We start from the raw sequence: 23300 nt of genomic DNA on the forward strand, positions 1-23300 counted from the left end.
GAATCAGACACAGAAGAGTAGGCCACAGAAATCTCTCTATATTTTGTAAAGTCCTCTGGGAAATTCTCATGCACAGCCAAGGTTGAGAACCACTGGGCTAAAGCAACATTGAGGGCATAGCTGATTTACAAGTTGGGTACCAGCCCTTTGGCCCCAGCTTGATTCATTTTTTCATTCAACGCTTCTTGGTCACTTACTATGTGCCAGTTACTACAGTGACAGGCTACAGCAATATAAAGTTGATTCCAACAGATTCTTACGCTCATCAGTGAGTTGTTTCACACAATTTTACTGTACTGTTAAGTTCAAGTTCTTCTTGAAGCAAAATTCAATCAATTAAAGACAAAAAATTGGCAGTGTGATTTACCTTTCCCAGCCAATATCACACTGCATGTGAATGAGCTAAATTTGAAGTTTCATGGAAAGGAAAAGTTTATTTGTGACCCACCAAGACTAGCATGAGAATTTGCTGAGATTAAACATTCCAGGGACCGGCCCGGTGGCGCAGTGGTTAAGTGTGCACATTCCACTTCTTGGCGGCCCAGGGTTCACTGGTTCAGATCCCAGGTGTCGACATGGCACCACTTGGCAGAAGCCATGCTGTGGTAGGCATCCCATGAATAAAGTAGAGGAAGATGGGCATGGATGTTAGCTCAGGGCCAGTCTTCCTCAGCAAAAAGAGGAGGATTGGCAGTAGTTAGCTCAGGGCTAATCGTCCTCAAAAAAAAAAAAAAGATTCCATTATACAAATCAATAGTAATGATTTTTACACATTTTTCTAATGTGAGTCAATATGCAGAAGATTGTAATTGTAATTGACAGAATTATGTACTTTGGTTGCAAAAACTATAAGAAAAATTTGAAGAACGTTTTATTGTTACCGGTAAATTTAGAACAATTTATGCCATACCCTCAGTGAATCTGTTATGGACAGACATAATTTTGAAATGGATATGTTTTAGCTTCAGACTCAAATCAGTTTTAAAAATGATGAGCCAGTTTTGTCAATGTGGATTTGAATATTAAAGGAAAATAATATTTTGGTATTTAATTCAGTTTTTAGAAAACTTTAAGTATGTTCGGAACAGTTTGGGCATGTGATTCTACTTTTTGGAGAATAAGTTTTGTAAAATCTAAAATATGGAAACCACTAGTTGGGGCACAGGGCATTTAACAGCTCCTCTCCCCCTGAAGCACATAGAAGTGTCACAAGATCCCCTGAATTGAGTGATAAGTGATAAATGATAGAGACCCAGAACAGCAGTGAACCAGAAGTGGGCATTCATAAAAGAGCATCCCTCCTGGCTAATTCCTCTCCCAAGGACGAGGTGGTGGAAGTGGGAAGGGGCAGGGGGCCAGGGGCAGGTGCACAGAGGGTGTGCAGTGGCAGAGGCTGGGACTGGCAGGTCCTTGATGGAGCCACGTCACTTGGTGGTATCAGATGGTTGTCAGAGGAGGAGATTCGCCTCTCTGTAGCTCATTTGTGTCTCACGTGCATCTCTCTGATTCTTTCCTTTAGTGACCTGCAGGATCCCATTGTGTGTCTTGCTAGTCATCCACACGGCCCACCATTTTACTCTTCCAGCAATTCCATCCCAGTCGCTCCTCAGGCCACCATTCTTTCCCAGGTCTCCAGTACCTTCTCTTTTGCCGAACCTCTAGATCAACCACCTGTTACCCAGAGCCCTCCTTCTCCAACAGGAGTGATTCACCTTCCTTCTCCCCAGCCTTCAACTCCTGTAGCTTCCAGCGCTGCCACTGATATGCCCCTCCAATCTGGAGCTCTCTCTTCCCCTATCCCCCAAACTGATCTTTCCCACACCCTGCCACCTGTGAAATCCTCACTTCCGTCTCCCACCACGTCTGCCCCTGTGAATGTCATCACGACCAGCACACCTCCTGACAAGACAGGTAAATATGAGGAGCCAAGCTGCTCCAACGTCTGTGGTAATTCTGGCTACCTGAAATGCAGCTGCCAACCTGCCAAATCAAGATATCTATAATAAGACCATGTTGAGCCTTTATGATGTCTGGCTGATTTCGAGAGCTTTCCTTCAGGCTTTCAGAGAACATAGATATGGCTGAGTTTGATTGTTTTGACCAAGAGAGTGGAGAAATAGCTCTGAGGCAAGCAGAGATCTCATTTTATCGAGATGAGTTATTTTATAGGTTTCTTTCGCCTACAAAAGGTTTTTGGGTCACTGTTTTCAACATTCTGAAGAGAAAGCTTTTGAACTATTAAACACAGTAGCTCCATTTAGACAGAAGACAAAAGAAAAAATTGTTCTTGAAAATCAGTCAGTCACAGAGTGGCAGAGTTGGGACTGAGCCAAGGTAGCCGCGAGGAGGGGAGAAAGACTCAGAAGGCCTAGGCATGGGTCTGCACAGGCCCTCACAGCCAGCTTGATCAGGGGTAAGCCATTTAGCTCCTCCTGACTCAGCCTGCTCTGCTTAAAGATGGAAATAATCACGCTACTGCACTAGGTTGAGAACGACAGTGTATGTGAGAATGCCATGGAAACTGCAAAGGGCTCCCCGGACCCAGAGTAGGCTTAGGGTAAAGAGATAGAAGAGGGAAAGAAGCAGAGAGAATTCTGGATACTCTCAATTTCAACTCGGTAAATAAGAAGCAGGTCTTCCTCTAGGATTTGGAGGGTAGGAGGCAAAACCAAATTCTTGGTGACGGGAGATTGGAGCTTAGTCTATGGTCCCTGCCTCCTCCACCACAGTGGATTTGGAGCATCTGTCAAATGACTTGATAGTTCTTCGAATTTGCACTTCTCTCTCTTAAATAATTTTCAAAATAAATATGGACATTTTAGACCAAATGAAAAAATCATTGAGGCTGTAGTCAAGAGGAGGTTCAAAGGCTGATGAAGTATAAAGTAAAATTTAAGTCATTGGCCTGGGCCTAAAATGCCCACCTTTCCAAAGCTATTCCCACTGACCCTCAGAATCAACCTAACAGACTACACAGAAAGGCCAGCAAAGTGGCCTCCTGTGTCAGTGCTTCTACTCCCAGGACTTGGGTTTCAGCCAATGAGACAACAGAAGCAAAGTGACATAGGCATAAAAGATGTGTTGGGGTATTACCTGCTAGCTAAAAAGTAGATATAACAACGATTCCACAAGAGAGGAATGATGAAATATGATATGTCACCTCAACACAATGACTATTACACAGCCCTGCCTAAGAAAAGCTAAACAGAAACTTGGGGGCATTTTTCAAGTCTTGAGTGAAGTGAAGATAGCAAAATAATAAATAGTTTGCACACCATTTTTATAACAGTATTTTATAATACGTGGATAAAGATTAAAAGGGAATATGCAAAATAAATAGGATGTTAGGAGGTGGAATTAAGAGAACATTTTGTTGTTGGACAGGTTTATATCATTGTTTACCAATTAAAAACACTATTAAAAATCAGGCTTACAGCTGGTAGTCCAGCTATTAATTTCATAATATTCTCTTTTCCACAAAAGAGCTTCTAGTGACCCACACAAAATCCTATACATATGATAGAAATTAAATAGTCACATGTCGCTTAACAGGGACAAGTTCTGAGAAATATTAGGCGATTTTGTCATTGTGCAAACATCATAGAGTGTACTTACAGAAATCTAGATGGTATCGCTTACTACACACCTAGGCTATATGGTACTCTTCTTATGGGACCACCGTCACATATGCGGTCCATTGTTGACCGAAATGTTGTTATGCAGTACATGACTGTACAAGTATATTTGTGCTTATATGAATATACCCTAAATACACTGATGTGCTTTTGCATTTATTTTAAGTTAGGTTTCTTGAAGTATAATTTATATACAGTAAAATTCAGAATGAAATTTTTACAGTTCTGTGAGGTTGGATAAACACCCACAATCACATAACCACTATCATGATATATAACATTTCCACTATCCCCAAAGTTGCCTTGTGTCTCTTTGTTGTCACCTCCTACCCACTACCCCCAGCCCCTGGCTACCACTGATCTGTTTTGTTTCCCTATAGTTTCAATTTTTCTAGAATGTCACATGAAGAGAATCATACAACATGTGGCCTTTCTAGTCTGTCTTCTTTTACTTAACATAACACATTGGAGAATTGGAGATCCATCCATGCTGTTGCATGTATCAGTAGCTCATTCCCTTTTATTACTGAAAAATGTCCATTGTGTGGATGGACCAGAGTTTATCAATTCTCCAGCTGATGGTCATTTAGGTTGTTTCCAGTTTGGGACTATTATGAAAAAGGCCACTATAAACATTCATAAACAAATCTTAAGACATGTTTTCATTTCCCTGGAGCAAACATCTAGGGGTGGGTTTGCCAGGTCACAGAGTCTATGTATATTTCTTTGTTAGTGATTTTTCCATTATGTGTTCATAAAGTGATTTGGCTCTCTGTTATAGAAATTGTTCACAACAGCAGTATCAGTGTTTCTGATCTTGAGAACCAAGTGTCCCAGATGGAGAAGGCTCTGTCCTTAGGCAGCTTGGAGCCTAACCTTGCAGAAGAAATGATAAACCAAGTCAGCAAACTCCTTCGTTCCCCGCCCGCCTTGCTGGCCCCTCTGGCCCAAAGGTATGACTTAGCAAACACACATGGTCATGAGAGGGGACCCTCTAATGATAACGATGCTTCTTACATGATTAATTATAGCCAAGTATTTTTCTCCCATGTATGAGGTTCATAATGATTTGTTAAGTTGCTACTCTATATTCCTCTTAGAATGGGGAGAACAAAGTGGGAGTGCTGAATGTGAACTGCCACTTATCTTTACAGATTGCTGAAAGTAGTGGATGACATTGGCTTACAGCTGAATTTTTCAACCAAGACCATAAGTTTAACCTCCCCTTCTTTGGCTCTGGCCGTGATAAGAGTGAATGCCAGTAATTTCGACACTACTACCTTTGCTGCCCAAGACCCTGAAAATCTTCAGGTACCTCCTAATTTATTGTGGAAAAAGCCTTTTCTTGTATATGACTGTAGTCCCTGTGCACTTCATGATTGAGGCGATTACTGCTTATAGTCAGGGGTGATGTTCAAAATATTTAACATCTAGAACAATGAGGCAGCACAAAATCAAAAAGAGGACATTGGTCTTGGCTGGAGCAGGATCTCAGAGGTCCTTGTTGCTCCCAGTGTTAACCCTTTAGCAGCTGGATTGTGGAAGTTTCGGGTGGGGGTGAAATGGGGGAGGTGTCCAGCGGAGGGGTCTAGGCAGTTGGGAGAGAGCAGGAACATCAGCTACTCATCAACCCACTTCAGTATTTTAACAAGCGTTATGACTACCCTGGTGTGACTAGTGGGACTGAATATCAATCCCACTTCTAGTGTTTTCTATCCAACTCTTAGAGGAATTGGGGGCTGGAAATGCCCAAGTAAAACCAAGTCTTGCCTTTTAATTTAATTTTTATAGTCTTCCCTTTACAAGCCTAGTGCATGTGGTTCTATGAAGACTTTGCCCTAACAGGTCACCAAATTGATGTGTCTGCTGCTGTGGTCTCTGGGCTCTGCAGTTATCCTGCACTTTTTCTTTTTTTCCCCAGCTTTATTGAGATACAATTGACATGTAATATCCTGCACTTTCTGACTGTTTCTGTGTATCCTTAATATGTTTCCCTTCCTGCTCTCAGGCCTCATCTCCCTATTCCACGTCCTCTCTAGTTTCACAGCAATCAGAGAAATGGAAGAAGAACTGATTTTACACAGAGACACCACAGATAAATGCCCTTACAAAGGATCCTCCAGCTTAATTAGTTGTAGTGTTTTCCATCTCTTCATTGCACTGACCCCAGACAATTTTATTATCTTTTACTTGATTTTCAGGTTTCTCTGGAAACTCAGGCTCCTGAGAATAGTATTGGCGTTATTACTCTGCCTTCATCCCTGATGAGTAATTTACCAGCTAATGATGTGGAGCTGGCTTCCAGGGTTCAGTTCAACTTTTTTGAAACACCTGCCCTGTTTCAGGTAAAGTTGCCATGAACTGCTTTTGGTTCGGGTTTTATTTGTGGGTGGGGGCATTTTGTTTCTTTTAGTTCTCACATATTCTTAAGTGTGCTATAAGTCAAATGAATTGCTGAAAAATTGCAGTTTATTTTTAAACAGAACCTAATGATGCTGGTTATGATAACAATTACTGACACTTGCATAGCATTTACCAATTGTTGAGCACTATTCTAAGCACTTACAAATGTTAACTCTAATCCTCTTAACAACCCTGTGAGGAAGGAACTATTAAACTGTTATCCGCATTTACAGACGAGGACATGGAGACACAGAGAGGTTAAGTAACTTGCTCAAGGACAGACAGCTTAAATGGCTTAATGTTATGTTCCTTTTGAGATTCATGAGGGTCCTGTTGTGTCAATCTGTGAAATTTAACTCAGTATTTAGAGCATCGTGTAGTGGAACAAGCTCTGCTCCTTGGGAAAGTCACTTTACTCCCTGACCCTCAGTTTCTGACTAGGTTGTATAAACAGTCTTTAGGGTCCCTTCTAGCTCTCAAACTCTTTGATAACATTTCTTTTTCCCCTGCCTTCTTGTTGATTCTTGGGTGTGCTAGGACCCGGCCCTGGAGAACCTCTCTCTGATCAGCTACGTCATATCCTCCAGTGTTGCGAACCTGACTGTCAAGAACTTGACAAGAAATGTAACGGTTACATTAAAGCACATCGACCCGAGCCAGGTGGGAGAGGCCAGTCTGGTCTGGACATTGACCAGAAACACCTTGTGCAAAGTATGCCTGTAAGACTTGGCCTGAAAAAGGCAGATCTAGCAGAACCTTAAATTCAGTTAGGGCAGTATGTAAGACTAGAATCATGTAGTCACTCCATTGGGTTTTAGCCTGCCTAATAATTGACCACCTAATTTCTAAGAAGGAGCAGTGCAAAAGCAAGCTCTTGTCAATTGCTGAATTTCCATGCATTTAGATCTGTGGCTGCTGCTCTGATTCTCACCTCCAAAGAGAAAATCTCTCTCAGTTCAGTTCATATTGAGCGGCATCTATGACCTCACTACTCAAAGTGTGGTCTGCAGACCCACAGCATCAGCATCACCTGGGAGCTTGCTAGAAATGCAGACTCTCAGGCCCCACCCCGGATCCACTGAATCAGAATATGCATTTTAACAAGGTCTCGGGATGATTACTATGCACGATTGCTGAGTTTAAGAAGTGCTAACCGATAGGAGACTCACTTGCTTCTAGGGACCAGTATAAAATAACTCTCCAAAAAATCAAGAATGAGATTCTGAAATGAAAAATATCATAGTATTTTTTCCAAATTGCTTTTCAGTTTTTTCAGTTCAGCAAATTAATCATTTGTAATTTATCTTTTTACTGCAGGATGACTTAACAGTAAGATGTGTATTTTGGGATTTGGGCAGAAATGGTATGTTCCAGTTATAACTTTTTCAAAGTCTTGAGTGGATGGGGGAGGGTCATTGGTGCTGTGGCCTTGCTAATGGGACAGATATTCTTCCCAATGCCAACAGGTGGTAGAGGAGGCTGGTCATCTGATGGCTGCTCTGTCAAAGACAGGAGGCTGAATGAAACCATCTGTACCTGTAGCCACCTCACAAGCTTCGGCGTCCTATTGGTAATATTCCCGCACTACTTGGCCTTGGATTCTGGGTATGAGGGGTAGCTGGGCATCATACCATGATATCTAATCTGATGGATGACTTTGATAGACCCACAGATATCATGATATTGTGGCAAAGTTATAAACCAATGAACTTACTCTTCTAATAAGCAAATGTACTTAAAGGAAAATATTTCAACATGGAAGTATTTTTACACATTCTATTTTTACACTTACTGTTTTCTTTTTTAAGTAGCTAGGTGGGCTAGGGAATTCAGATTAAAATGGGTAATAAAAACTGTTTAGTTTGCAATGCACTTTAAAATTTTGTAAAACACTGCATAAATGATCTTATTTAATATTCACGACAGTCCTACAAGATAGGCAGAATGGGGTGTTGTTATTGTTACTTTAATGAAGTCAGAATTAAGACTCATTTGTTAGGTAACTGTCCACAGTCATAGAACTAAGAAATGTAAGAGCCAGGAGCCAAATTCAAGTCTTTAGGCTCGTAGCCCAGTGCTTTTCTAGTGCACCATAATGCAATGATCAAGAACATGGGCTTTGGAATCAGCCAGACCTGAATTTGGATCCTGGCTTCTCCACTTCCTCGCTGTGTAACCTTGGGCAAATTACTTAACCTCTGTGGGCCTCAGTTTCATTATCTTTACATGATGATAATTGTGCATACCTTGTAGATTTGCTGAACAAACTATGAATGGGCACTTAGAACAGTCAATAAATATAAATCATGACCCTTTTATTTATTTAAAAATATTTGGTCTTGATGGGGCTGGCCTGGTGGTGTGGTGGTTAAGTTCGGGCGCTCCACTTCAGCAGCCTGGGGTTTGTTGGTTTGGATCCTGGGTGTGGACCTACATACTGCTCATCAAGCCATGCTGTGGTTGTGTCCCATATACAAAATATAGGAAGATTAGCACAGATGTTAGTTCAGTGACAATCTTTCTCAAGCAAAAAGAGGAAGATTGGCAATAGATGTTAGCTCAGTGATGATCTCCTCACCAAAAAAAAAAAAAAAGGTCTTGAAAGCAATATTTTATTTTTCAGGACCTATCTCGAACATCCTTGCCACCTGCTCAGATGATGGCTTTGACGTTTATCACATATATTGGTTGTGGGCTTTCATCGATTTTTCTGTCAGTTACTCTTGTAACCTACATAGCCTTTGAGTGAGTATCCACAACTGGAAACTTGGATTATGGGATGCAGTGCTCACCTCCATTGCTAAAGTGTATTGATTAAGCACACTCCTCAGCCTACCTTATCCTGTCCACCCATCTAGTGGGGCCACGTTAAAACGTCATGGGACTTTTTGATTTATGTACTTGCTTCCTTCCACTAGTCTGTGCACTCACTGAAGGCAAGGGTTGTGTCTTACTCATCTCTGTGCTCCAGAATGATGCCTGGTACCTAGTTGACCTTGTTGGTCAAAGCAAGAATGACATTCCAAATAATAGCATCTCCTTCTTGGCCTACCAGAAGGGTCCCTTTGGTCACTTTTAGGGGAGAATTCCAACAAATTCCATTGGAAAAGGAGGAAATAGGCACTTTTACTACATTAACTAAATGAAACAATATGTATATGTAAGTTCTGGGATTTAGATTTTGGACACTGATCAGAAAATGCACAAATTTACTTTCAGTGCCAAACTTAGGGTCCAGCTGTGACTACAGATCTTCTAGTGGGCCTTTGGAAATTTTAATAATGAGACTAAATTACCTAAGGCCAGCCATTACTCAGAATGATTTCACCAGATCTAATTTCACACACACATAAACATGTACATGTCATCAATTAGCTGTATTTTCCTATGGCTGTTTCATTTAGCTATAGTTTAAACTCTTCTTTCCATGATCTCATTTTAACTAAAAACATAAGATAATAGGGAAGTCTGGCTGTGTTTTAAAGATCTGAATATAGGAGCCTATTATATGAGAAGCAGCAGCAATGCTTCTCAAAGTAGCTTGGGAGAAATAGGGGTGGGTACTCAGTAGATTCCACGACAAACTATTTAAAAGGATGGGTCAACAGTCAGCATGTAAAAAGTTCCACAGAAACATAAACGAATGTCCCATATGATTATCATAGATGATTCTGTTTAGATTTTTCCTTTGTTGTTGTTAATTGTTGGTTTTGATGTCCTCCCACACAATACACACATGCACTCAAAGAAAGGAAGTTTATGCATGTAGATGTTTAACAAAGAATATCACTAAATTGCTTAGAACTCAGATATGCTCACAGAAGGGTTGGCAGAATGTGATGCTAATTCTTCTCTTGTCCTTTCCTTTTAGAAAGATCCGGAGAGATTACCCTTCCAAAATCCTCATTCAGCTGTGTGCAGCTCTGCTCCTGCTGAACCTGGTGTTCCTCTTGGACTCGTGGATTGCTCTGTATGACATGCGAGGCCTCTGCATCTCAGTGGCTGTATTTCTGCATTATTTTCTCTTGGTTTCATTCACATGGATGGGACTGGAAGCATTCCATATGTACCTGGCCCTTGTCAAAGTGTTTAATACTTACATCCGAAAATACATCCTTAAATTCTGCATTGTCGGTTGGGGTATGTATAATTTTGCTTGCACATTGCCTGGGCTTTCTCTGCTTTTTCTCCAGTGTTTTGGTTTTTAATCAGGTAGAGACAACGATGAAGCAGGTCACACTTGGTGGGTTTCTAAAACAGCTCTATTCTTCTTACGTGTTGCACTTCCCAAAGAGCAACCTTGTCAAGTCTCTTTCTAGAACACCTGTATATTTCCCCTGGATTGGTTATGAACATAAAACCCTTTGAGGTTGGGGCTATGAATCTTCTTTGTATCTCCAGCAATTAGAATTGGGGCCGGTACACAGAAAGGTGCTAAATGAATTGAAAAATTTAGCTTGGTGATAATGAGGCCAAACTCTCAGTCCCCGAGCTCCCAGCTAGCCTCCCTCTGTTCTGTACCTCCCAGATATCACACACATATGACAGAATGCTCAGAAAGGCAAAGTGAGAGAATGTACAGATAAAACCTAATTAACTTCATCATCACACTGGCACAATATTTCAGAGCATGCCACCTGTGGGCGGTGGGTCACAAAGTTTTAGACTCTCCAAAGATCTTGAAGGTTTCTTCATTCAACTCCCCAATTGTAGGAGCCTCCTCGACTTGATTTATCCTTGACTAAAGATAATCTAACCTCTGCTTGAACACTTCTTTTATTGAGGAGCTCATTACCTTTGTTGAAAAACAAAATTCAACTGAGTAAATTTTAAAGATCTTATTGACTTTATTCAGCAATTCATGAATTGGGCAGCATCCAATCTAGCAGACAGAAAGGAGCTCTGAGGAGCTGTACAAAGTGAAAGACTTTTATAGGCAAAAGGGAGCAGGAACAAGGAAGTTATACTAGCAAAAAACTGGGCCGGTTATTGCAAGGTCACCTTCCTTTAGGGGACAGCAGGAATCTATCAGGTGGATTACCTCATAGTGACGATCAGACGATTCCTGATTGGCTGGTTTAAGATTCCATTTCTGAAAGAGATGAAAATGTAACTAAGTCTTGGTTTGGTGATGTGGAGCTTGGTAAGCCACTCCATTTGGGGCCAGTTGTCTTGTGTTTGATACCTTACAAAGCAGCCAATAACCACTTTCTAAAGCTCTACAGTTCTGTTTTTCCAATAAGTTCATTTGGCTCCCTGGTGGCACTTAATCAGGGTCTTGGTTTTGCTCTCTCAAGCAAAAAAATAATAAGCTGATAACCTCTTCTGCCAGAGTCCTTTAGATTTTCCACAAGTAATATTTAACATTATGTATGATGCCCTATTTTTCAATGCATTTTCACACAAGTAACTCCGTGAATGACAAGCCAGTAAGGTTAGCAAGGCAGTTATTGCTAACATCAGGTAAAGAAACCAGCTCAAAGTGATGACGTGATTTATCCCAATTTACACAGCTTCAAGAACAGCCGAGCCTGGCTGTCTGATTTCTTATGCATATCCCTTTCACTATATGACAGCCACCATTCCTCCCAGGCTCCCTCCTCTTCTTCAGGCTAAATATTTCTTTCACATATTCCCTACACAACAGGATTGCAGACCCTTTGTTACCCTTGTTACCCTCCTGTCATTATATTTTTGTGAAGAATAACGGAATACCACCTTTCCAGAAAGATAAGTCACTTCTTCCCAGAAAAATAAGTCACTGCTTCTGACACTGGGTACAGATTCTATCTTTTTTGTAGATGCCTGAAAGGTTGGACTCCCATATCAAGGACAAAATCCACACTTCCAATATTTTAGTTTTTGGAAAGTGTCTCACTTAGGAAGTCATATGCCAGTGTCTCCAAAAGGTACAAATATAAAAGAATTAAATGAAATATTATGTTAGATCGTACCAGGCACCTCAACCTCTCTGTGAGAAGGAATTGTTTTTTATTTACCACAGCCTTGAGACTGGATGTCAGGGTGGTCTCTGTGTATAGTGTGTGGTGTCAGCGTGGGGTGGGGGGAGGTGATGGGGTGGAGGGATGAGAAGGATGCCTTCCCAGCCATTTTAAGCTGGGAGGAGCCTTCCCATTGTGTTTCCTCTTAGCAGAAGTGCCCATGGGCCCTTGAAAGAGCTAGCATAGTGGCAGTCACCACCCCCAAATCAACCAGGTCAGGCTCCTCAGTCCATCAATGGGTTCCAGATAGTCAATTGAGGACTTTTGGTTCATAATGAAAGATTGATAACCCTAGTATGTTGACTATTTGGTTTACAGTTTGGAGTCCTTCACTTTGCCTGCCACTTGACTCTTAAAATTACATTCCAGATGTGTATAAGTTAAGGGTAACACTAGCTGCTGTAGCAGACAAACCCTGAAATCTCAGGAGAAGATAATTACTCACTCATGCACAATCCAGTTAGCAGAAACAGAGGGGTCTTTGGTCTTGCAGTTATTGAGGATCCAAGCTGCTAGAGACTCTGCCTCAAGACAGGGCTTCCAAGGTTGCCCTGAATTTGGGAGAAAAGAGAGTAGAGGATCTCACAGGAGGTTTTTATGGGACAGGCCTAGAGGTGGAGCCAATCACTTCTGGCTCCACCATATCTCATTGGCCAAGAAGTCATGTAGCCACACATACCTAGCTGCAAGGGAGGCTGGGAGATGTCTAGCCATGTGCCAAGAAGGAAAAGAAATTGGGTTTGCTGAACAGCTCACCAGTCTCTGCTACTAGAATGAAATAGAACGTGATCTCTATTCTTTCTTCTCACCACCTTTGGTTATTAGAACTGTGTGTGACCAGTGTTTCCCATCTTCCAGGGGTACCAGCTGTGGTTGTGACCATTGTCCTGATTATATCCCCAGATAACTATGGGCTTGGATCCTATGGGAAATTCCCCAATGGCTCGCCCGATGACTTGTGAGTACAAAGCCCCCAAGGGAATGTTAAGTGAACTGGAAAACAAAATTCTCCAAGAAAGTGGAGGATCTAATCAGCATATCAACTCCAGCTCTCATCCTAATAAAATCCAGGAACATTTACAGCTGGCTTCACAGTTATATATGTAATGAGATAAGCTAGTTGGAAATGTTGTGCTACTACTTAAGTATTCAAGAAACAAGTTAGAAAGAAGTATTTCGAAAATACTTTCATAAGTCTCTAATGAAAATGAAATACCAGCTACATTATATTAGTAAAGATTCATGGAATAGAGTAACTAGGAGTTCAAGGGGGTAAAATCCTGAATATTTTCAAAGAATATTTTTTAAATACCTTCAATCACCAAGTGTCCTAAAATAAACTAACTCTCTTCGATTTTTTTTCCTAGAGCTATAAATGGTTCTGGAAAACAGTGGCTTTATCTTTTTTTCTCTTTTGTACTTGTAGGAAATATTTCAGTAAAGTGATATAGATTTTCATTGTATCGTTTTGAACCATATTTCAGCATTGTAATATGTTTTCCCCTGTTTTCTGCCCCCCAAATTCCAGTTGCTGGATCAACAGCAATGCTGTATTCTATATTACGGTTGTAGGATATTTCTGTGTGATATTTTTGCTGAACGTCAGCATGTTCATTGTGGTCCTGGTTCAGCTCTGTCGAATTAAAAAGAAGAAGCAGTTGGGAGCTCAGCGAAAAACCAGTATTCAAGACCTCAGAAGCGTTGCTGGCCTTACGTTTTTACTGGGAATTACTTGGGGTTTTGCCTTCTTTGCCTGGGGACCAGTTAACGTCACCTTCATGTATCTCTTTGCCATCTTTAACACCTTACAAGGTAAGCTGTACAGCACACTGAATGATGCCAGTTGAACTTAAAAATATCGCTACTAAAAGTTATCTGCAAAGTGGCTTATTTAGTAGTTTAAGATATATGCACTGAAAAACAGATTTATCTTTGAGAAGGGGCGTTTTGAGATCCTTGGAAGAAAGGCATCCACTAAATTCGAGAAGTGGTACTTTTTTCTTCCTATCCATCATTATCCCCTTGGAGAGAACATATTGAAGGGAACCTGCCAGGAGCTCTTTCTGGGAGAGTCAATTACTCTTCCTTCACTTGGTTCCTCACCTTCTGTATTTTTTCACTTTTTACTGAAGTAGAACATGCATACAGAAAAGTGTACATACCATAAATGTCCCTGTGAGGTCTCACCACTCGGACCTAGTAGCTCTGTGTTTCAGTTGAAGACAATGATAAATGTCAAGTCAATAGACAGACCCAAGTGGCAGCAGCCTGGCCCAGTGGCTAATCCTGACAAGTTGGTCTGCTGGGACATGCAGCAGGAAAGGGGCAGGCTCTGTGTGTCGCCCTCTGCTTCTGCACTTCCCATTGTTAATAAAGTCCAGCTGCAAGTCATTTAGGAATCCTCTTGGTATTCTTTAGAAAAGCAAATTACTAGTTCTTTTAGCACAGTGTTATAAAACTTGTCAGCTGTGATTAATTTTTGTGTGTGTGAGGAAGATTGGCCCTGAGCTAACATCTGTGCCAATCTTCCTCTATTTTGTATGTGGGACGCCACCACAGCATGGGTTGATGAGCGGTGTGTAGGTCCACACCCAGGATCTGAACCCTTGAACCCCAGGCCGCCGAAGCAGAGCATGTGAACCTAACCACTAGGACACCAGGCTGACCCAGCTGTGATTAATTTTTGTTTTTGAGAAAGATTAGCCCTGAGTTAACATCTGCCACCAATCCTCCTCTTTTTGCTGAGGAAGATTGGCCCTGAGCTAACATGTGTGCCCACCCTCCTCTATTTTATATGTTGGACACCTGCCACAGCATGCCTTGATAAGCAGTGCATAGGTCCATGCCTGGGATCTCAACTGGTGAACCCTGGGCCACTGAAGCTGAGTGCACAAACTTAACCTCTACACCACCGAGCTGGCCCCAAGTGATTTTTTTTTTTTTTTTGAGGAAGATTAGCCCTGAGCTAACCACTGCCAGTCCTCCTCTTTTTGCTGAGGAAACCTGGCCCTGAGCTAACATCCGTGCCCATCTTCCTCTACTTTTTTTATATGTGGGACCCCTACCACAGCCTGGCATGCCAAGTGGTGTCATGTCCGCACCTGGGATTGGAACCGGCAAACACCGGGCCGCTGAGAAGTGGAACGTGCGAACTTAACCACTGTGCCACCGGGCCGGCCCCCCCAAGTGATTAATTTTTAATGGAAGTACTTTGACATTAGAAGCTGAACAGGCTAATAGGTTTACATTACAATAACAGTTCATGTCCCTTGGTTTCCTTTTATTTCAAATCCTCGTTGGGATGCCTTTTAATTGCATTCTCATCTGCTTGTTTTCATTTTTTCCATTTGCTGTTAGCTTCCATAGCATCCTCCTGTAGGTAGGTCAAGGAATAGATCATGTTGCTGGTTTTCAAAGAAACTCCAACCTGAGATGGAATTGAAATGCCTAATTTGGCTATCAGTTCTTATTTGGAGGAAGCCAGTTAATATGCTTGTTGGTTACATACAGTTGTTCATTTTTACCTACAATTGGTATATCCAGGTGTTATACTACTATTAAAGAGAAAAGTTTTATTTGCCAACAGTGTCCTGTGAAAGTAAGAGACACTTTAAGAGAAAAAAATACCTGCCCAAATCACACTAATCCTAAACAGGAAAGCAAGGTACCTACTCTCACATATTTCGTGTGGAAACTGAACCTGCCTCTTTCTCTTCCTTTCCCCAGAATGTCTTCTCATTAGAATATGAATGGATAGAAGGAGTGTATTGCTTCAGTTATAAAAGGAGACAATGCCTAATTCACAGGGCTTTGGGGGTGATTAAAGGAGACAGGTGTGCAGGTTCTGATTTGGGACTTGGGAACCCCATTTTCATCTCACTCATACACGTTGTTTCTCCCCTAATGCAACCGAGGGTAGCCACCCAGGGTGGCAAATGAACAAAGGTGTACAGTAGTCAAGATATCAGTCCTTGGGATGGGAATGGGTACCCGACTAGAAGCAAACCTGATATTTTAAAATGAAGATTTTAAAGTAGATAGGTTGGGGGTTGGGGAGAGGGAGAACTCAGAATTCATCCATTCATTCAGCAAATATTTATTGGCAAAAACCTTGAGGAGTGTTAGCAATGGGGCTGTGTGGGAGCCCTGTGCCTGCCTGACCTGGACAGAGGTAGGTGGCAGGCGAAGCCTGAGGGCCGCTTCAAGTCTGTAGTGTTGCCCTCTTCTTGGCCTGGATGCCAGTGGAGAATTTCCTTGAGCAGGTTAGAGGGAAAGTGGAAGGCAGACAAGGAGTGACTGCAGTGCCCCAGGCTAGGGAAGGAGAAGGGAAGGCTCAGGCAAGGGACAAGGCTGTGGGCTGGAGAGGAGTAGTGAGGGATGAGGGATGTGAGACTAACAGAGGAGATGGCAACTGACAAAACTTGGAAATTGATTATAAATACAGATGGGTGGACAGGTAGAAGCCTAGGTACCAGCTGGCATCCCGGGTGGATGGCTTGTACTTCCAAAGATAGGGAAAGCTAAGGACAAGATGTGAGAGGAGAGACAGTGAGTTTAATTTTGGAAATATGGAGTAATCATTCCTTTCATAAGTATTTTTTATCTTACAAAAAGAGTCCTTCTAGGGTGCCTTTCAGTAGCAAATTTTCCCAGGGCTTTGGACTTTTTTTCAATTTGCAAAATTTCACTTTGCCTATAGCTGCCAAAGATATTATCTTTTGTGCAAAGCAAACTCAAGACATTCAAGTCTCAGTTTGGAATTCATTGTGTTATGGGTTTTTTTTCCCTATAGGATTTTTCATATTCATCTTTTACTGTGTAGCAAAAGAGAACGTCAGAAAGCAATGGAGGCGGTATCTTTGTTGTGGAAAGTTACGGCTGGCTGAAAATTCTGGTACAGATTTACCTTACTTTTTCTCCTTCTCTTAAATCTTGAGGAAAACATTGTATAAGTTAAGATCCAAAGTAATCAGTGCCAAAGAGCTATCAGATCTGGAAATCAATGAACGGAACCTGCCCAACAGAAAATTTCGGTTATGAACACTAGGGAAAAAACCTAGTGAATTAAAAAATAATTACTCATCTCTGGGAACTTAGTGAGCAATAGAATTAATGGGCTGGCTGCTTCTTGAATGAGGCAACAGTGAAATTTTTAGAATTTATTTCCTTTTGAGCTCGTTTTCCATTTACCCAAAGTAATTCTTAATATTTACCTTCATAACTTTTTAAGTCTTGACTCAACCTTTTCTCCACAGGTCTTGGTTGTAAGTTGCTTAATTTGTTACTGGGCCAGGCTTTGTATATAAGCTTTAGCATACATTTGGTTGTTTTGAAGTTTTTTTCCAGGTATGTCCTACTGAGTTGTAGAGCAAATAGCTCATTTTTAAGAAAATAAGAAAAATGAAGTGCTGTTTGAAAACCTAAATTCTTTTTGTATGAATACAACCTTTGCAGTATTTCAAAGATCTGGTTGCATAAGATCTGTACTCAGAAAATGGCAGTATATATAGTTCAATCATTTGCTTGGATTTAAGAACCATTAGTCATCACAACACAGTCGATTTGTCTTCTTGTGAAGACAGTCCTTGGCTCTGAAGTACTACCTAATTCAGTGGATATTTATAGACACAATCAAATTAGCTTGGCCTTTAGTTCCAAGAGAATATAGGTAACTTTTAAGCAGGCAATCATTTAAAGGAAAAATGTATATGGTCATAAATGAAAATACATTTTATCACACCCACTTGTGAGATGCGTGATTTCTCTGTAAGATCTGGAAGTGAGAGATCAGTTGCTAGAGGGGGTCACACTCTGTCTCTTGTATTTGAGCTTCAACATTCCCCTTGTTTTCCTGTAATGCTTATTCTGCTGTAGACTGGAGTAAAACTGCTACTAACGGTTTAAAGAAGCAGACTGTAAACCAAGGAGTGTCCAGCTCTTCAAATTCCTTACAGTCGAACAGCAACTCCACCCACTCCACCACGCTGCTAGTGAATAACGACTGCTCAGGACTCTCGAGCGGGAATGGTATGTCTCAATATAGGATTTCTCAAGCTAGTTTTATCCTTTAATGGCATTTTTGCTAAGCAGAGTGAATAATTACATATATGACTAGTGGATCAAAATGTGGTTCCCTTATAAAAGAGAAAGTTTATTAATCCAAATTGATTCATTTTAGAGCAAATACCAGAACAATTGTTTTGTTTTCTTTTTTTAAGATTTTGTTTTTCATGATGGGAATGGATGATGACCTAAAAGTTTTAACGCTGCAAATCCTGATTTAAGTATTGCCCAAGGACTTCAGTGCTGTGCTATTTCTGTGCAATCAGTGCCTAAAATAGCTGATAAGACTATATAGATTTTTAGTACATCTATACTCATACACATCTTCAACACTTTTAAACCTTCCTATTTTTTGCCTGTCACGTTTGTTCATTCTTTTCCACACTGTGGCTGCCTTGTGACAGTGCCCAAATCCCCATGGATATATAAAATACTGAATGATGAATTGTGACCAGTATTGGTGACCATATATGTCACCAATATATGAACAGATTATTGCTGCCACACCTCCTTTACTCACTAATTCTGACATTTCTAGCTAAAACTTCCAGTATGTTTTCTTTCATAAGACTGGGGCTGTTCATGCCTCATAAAAGCTTATCTATTTCTATCTTCTTAATATATCTTTTGCATTTTTATAAAAACTTAAATTCTGCTAGTATACTTTCTCCTTCCCTGGAGAATTTGCCTTTATTCATTATTTGAGGATATTAGTTATTTTCATGACAAATTCAAATAAATTTGTGAGAAGGTTCATACACCTGCCAGATAGTTTTCCAACCACCCAAAGATGGGAGGTCCTGTTGGTTTGCATAGACTTTTAAAATACAACAGGATGCCTCTAAATCAAGGTTTCTCAACCTTGGCACAATTGACATCTGGGGCTAGATAACTCTTTGTTGTGGGGGCTGTCCTGTGCATTTGGGGATGTTTAGCAATATCCTTGGTCTCCACCCACCATATACCAGTAGCACCCACCCATTCACCCTCAGTTATGACAACCAAAAATGTCTTCAGACATTGCAAAATGTCCCCTGGGGGGTAAAATTGCCCCCTTCCCCTTTGTTGAGAACCACTGCTGTATGAGAAACAGCTGCCATGTGGCCTTAGCTCTTTACTATAGATACTAGAGGGAGAGCTCTGGGTTCTGTGCCAAATGGCTATATCAGGAATGACTCAATGTAGGTAAACAGAGTAGAGGCAGTGGTAATCAAGGCTAGTTAATAAGTAAGTGTGAGAAAGTAAGTTCAAAGTAGGGAAATCAGAGGTGTGAGGTAAGTCATCAAGAAGCCTCAGAATCACAACATATCAGTAAAGCCTACCGGCTTGGATAAAAGTGTTTGGGGCTCTTACAGCCAGATTTTTCCATATTCTAGAAAGAACTCAAAGATGAAGGCTCACTTGCCTAGCCTATCAATATGCTGCCATCCTTTGGACAGTCAGATTTGACGGAAGCAGCACATTTTGCACAGGTGTTTGACATGGCTGATTTGACACAGCTATTTTTGATGGCTGGCAGTGGGGGTGGGGGTGCATTTGAGGCCACCAAAATGGCCAAGTGTTTAATGCCATGTACCAGAGGCGTCAGACAGACATCCCTAACTCCCCAGTCTGCACACCAGGATCTGGGATGGATGAGGAATGGGATAGGCAATTTGAAAAAAGCAGCTGGAAGTTTAATGGTTTGTTTATGATACCAGGTCAGATTGTTCCTGCACCAAAATGCCTAGCTCAGGGCAGCTGCCTCAGACAGTCACATGCCCTATTTGAGCTGTGCCCAGAAATGGAGCTATGTTAACCACCTAGTTTGGGTGAATAGTACATATTTCAGTTATGTCTTAGAGGCTTGGGTACCAGCAGCCATCTCACTTGGTACACGAGGCCCCAAGTCACAGTTTGGAAGAAACATCACATGTTGACTCCTTTATTTCTGAGCCATGTAACTTTGAACAAAGCTTAATTTCTGAAACCTTTCCATCATCTGTGAAATGGGGCTAATAATAGCACCCATCCCGTAGGGTGATAAATGAGATGAAACTGATGAAGTTCTCAGCACTGTTAATCGTTATTACTATTATAATTATGGCATGAACTAACGAATGGGCTTATTATTCAGCTTTCCACATTGTATTCCAATGGTATAATGGTCAGAAGGATGGTGTCAAGTAGCTAGAGGGTCTCAGTAGCTGCGCCACCGCCCCCCCTGCCCCCCCCCCCCCCCGGCCAAATCAGGGCTTGCTCAGGGTAGCAGAGGCCCAGGTCCAAACCACAATTTCTTTAGAATGCCTAGCTTCTCCCTGGCCTGGACTCTGAGGCAGAATTGGTGGTTTGCTCTTGGGAATCAGTCCTATTCTGATTTGGTCAGAGGGGCTGGTTTAGCCTGTGAGAGACAATTTTTTCTTGCCATGACTGTTGTCGATCTGAGTTTCTCTGGTACAGAGTTTTATTTTATAGGAATCTTAGAGAACCAAGAACCTTGTAAGGGGACGTATGGGGATCTCTGTTAACCTGAACTTTTGGGGGGAGACCAGAATATTACACTCGGTTATCTTACACATATGCTACTACTTGAAATCAATATATGTTCACCCAGAGTTAGGAAATGGGCCTTTTAAAATCAAATATATTGCTTTGCTTCATATTTTGACCATTTCTTTTTTTTAAAAAACTGCCATAGAGAACTGGTTTCTGAATCATTCTCCAGTTTGTTTTGCCTACTTTCAGTGGCCTTAGGGAAAAAATGAAAAGTAAATAAAATATGACAATATAGCACAAATATTTTTTTAAAAGACATACTCTATGTGTGCATACTGAAGAATAAAGTGATGTTTAAGTTTACTTTTTAAATGCTTTCTGTGGATGCTTCATGACGCCAGTTTTGTTGCTCCTTACATAGGGAATGCTTCTACAGACAAGAATGGTGTTTCTTTCAGCGTTCAGAATGGAGACGTGTGCCTCCATGATTTCACTGGAAAACAGCACATGTTTAATGAGAGAGAAGATTCCTGCAATGGCAAAAGCCGTATCGCTCTCAGAAGGACTTCAAAGCGGGGAAGTTTACACTTTATTGAGCAAATGTGATTCCTTTTTCTAAAATCAAAGCATGATGCTTGAGAGTGTGAAAATGTCCAATTTTACCTTTTACACAATGTGAGATGTATGAAAATCAACTAATTTTATACTCAGCAACCTCTGGAGGAGCATAAACTAATTGAGGGCAATGGTTACTATTAGAAGAGGAAACCAAGACATTATACCATGGTTTTTAGACATTTGCAATTTGGTTTCACATCTTTCATTTTAAAAGAAGATTGCTTTTAAACAACACACTAAGAATAAGACTCATTTAAAAAACAATCAAAAGTAGTTCACTTCCAGCCACATTTTAAAGAGGCTAAGTTATCTTTGATAACATCAGATAAAGGAACTGTTGACTTCAGCCTGTCGGTGAGTTTAGTTGTGCATGCCTTTGTTGTAAATAAGCTAAATTCTAGTGACCCACATGTCAAAAATCTTACTTCTACATTTTTTGTATTTATTTTCTACTGTGTAAATTTATTTCTTTGTAGAATTGTGGTTGCGTTATGTCTAATGTGATAATTCAGAAAATCCTTGCTGGTTCAGTGAATTCTAAAGCTCCTTTTGGAGATTACATGGGATGTGAAATACAGAAACGTCACTGAAATCAGGAAATAATGATGCCAGCCAGACTGGAAAAATGTAAGCAGACAGTGCCACAATTAGCTCATACAGTGCCTTTGAGTGAGCTATAAAAAGGTGCCCCCACTGGGCAGACACAGCCCCATGGGCTCATGGTTTGACAAACAGAGTGGGGGCCATATTTTAGCCCCACTCACTCACCCTCTTGGATGTACCCTTGTGCAGGGTACAACCTGAACAACCATACACGGCATCCAATACCGATACCCATCTCCTGACCTCATCCCTAGTCATCAGATTATGGAATCTGCACCAAGATGTTTAGCTTAATACCTTGGCCACAGAGAGGGATGGAACTGTAATCTAGACCATATGTCAGGAAAATTGTGAATGTGGAGGAGATACATACACTGCCACTTCTCAAGTCCCCAGAGCCTTTCAGAAAAGGGGAGTAGAGTAGGATTACTTTTTAAAAGAGATGTATATAAGGAAAATAATCATATTGCTGTTCTTTAAAAGACAACTGCATGGTACTTTGTTGATTGTTATGACTGGTACACTCTGGCCCAGCCAGAGCTATAATTATTTTCTAAAAGGTATCAAGTTTTGACGAGTGTATAGTGACAAGAGGGAGCAGCTACTGGGAATGGTGAACTATCCTGCAATGCTATTGTTTCCATATGTATCAAACCCTGATTGCTCCTAGCTATAGAGGGTCCATCTGGCTTCCCACCTACAGCTGCCTGAGCAGTGCCTCAAGTATGTCCTTATTAGGAACATTTCAAAACCCTTTAGTTTAGTCTTTCCCTAAGGTTCCCTTGCATATATTTCAAGTGAATGTTGTATCCCAGACTAACTGTAGTAATAATGTAATACACTTCCATGAGTGCTGATTTGCCTTTGCAATATTTCTTCTCCGATTTATTTAATTGTCTTGTATTTATACGTTAAAATCGCCAAAATAAATTTGCAATTAAGTCCTTTGAGAACTTTCACAAACAGAAAACGTTTGAGATCTCTTTCCCTGGCGGCATGGCATGGAAGCGGTTGGACGGGTCTGATTAAGACGAACACACGGTAACATCTTTTGGCAAACAGCAGGCACACTGTGACTGTGAAGTTAGAGCAAGGATTGTTCTGCCTCACGAGATCAGTTGCTGAGGTTTCTTTTTCTTTTTTCCCTTACTCTTTCAAGATTATCTCTTTAACACACGTCGCCATTGGCCCACACAAGCCCCAGATTTGGATCCCCTCCAAGTGTCTGCTTCCTCAGCATCAAACAGAATTTCAAGAAGGTGAGGACAGGATTTGGGGTTTCTGGGGAGCACAGGAAAGCCACAAACATGGAAGCTGGCCTCAACTCCACAAGAGTTCTCTGAGCAATCTCTCCTTCCCCGATGCTCAGCTGCCTCAAAGATGTTGAGTACTAAATTGATGAGGAAAGTGGTGAGATAGTCTAGATTTGGGAGGCAAGATCTCAGAAACCAAATCTCCTGAAGCAGATTATGTAACCAAAGTGTACACACAAAAGGATGCA

General features: G+C 41.1%; 1 protein-coding gene across 1 annotated transcript in view; it reads left to right on the forward strand.

Annotated features, from left to right (window-relative positions):
* The window catches only part of ADGRG2 (adhesion G protein-coupled receptor G2), a 113991-nt gene extending 91250 nt beyond the window's left edge, over positions 1 to 22741 (forward strand). The window contains exons 16-29 of the mRNA XM_046673055.1: positions 1520 to 1911; positions 4417 to 4588; positions 4790 to 4946; positions 5837 to 5980; positions 6576 to 6698; positions 7356 to 7401; positions 7505 to 7608; positions 8662 to 8783; positions 9910 to 10178; positions 12899 to 12998; positions 13569 to 13852; positions 16833 to 16934; positions 17915 to 18067; positions 21000 to 22741. Of these exons, the coding sequence (XP_046529011.1) occupies positions 1520 to 1911; positions 4417 to 4588; positions 4790 to 4946; positions 5837 to 5980; positions 6576 to 6698; positions 7356 to 7401; positions 7505 to 7608; positions 8662 to 8783; positions 9910 to 10178; positions 12899 to 12998; positions 13569 to 13852; positions 16833 to 16934; positions 17915 to 18067; positions 21000 to 21184 (2353 nt within the window). The 3' untranslated portion in view covers positions 21185 to 22741. The remainder of the gene's footprint in view (positions 1 to 1519; positions 1912 to 4416; positions 4589 to 4789; positions 4947 to 5836; positions 5981 to 6575; positions 6699 to 7355; positions 7402 to 7504; positions 7609 to 8661; positions 8784 to 9909; positions 10179 to 12898; positions 12999 to 13568; positions 13853 to 16832; positions 16935 to 17914; positions 18068 to 20999) is intronic.
* The last annotated feature ends 559 nt before the right edge of the window (positions 22742 to 23300 follow it).

Source organism: Equus quagga, chromosome 10 (assembly GCF_021613505.1).
Source record: "Equus quagga isolate Etosha38 chromosome 10, UCLA_HA_Equagga_1.0, whole genome shotgun sequence".
In the NCBI taxonomy this organism is placed as follows: domain Eukaryota; kingdom Metazoa; phylum Chordata; class Mammalia; order Perissodactyla; family Equidae; genus Equus; species Equus quagga.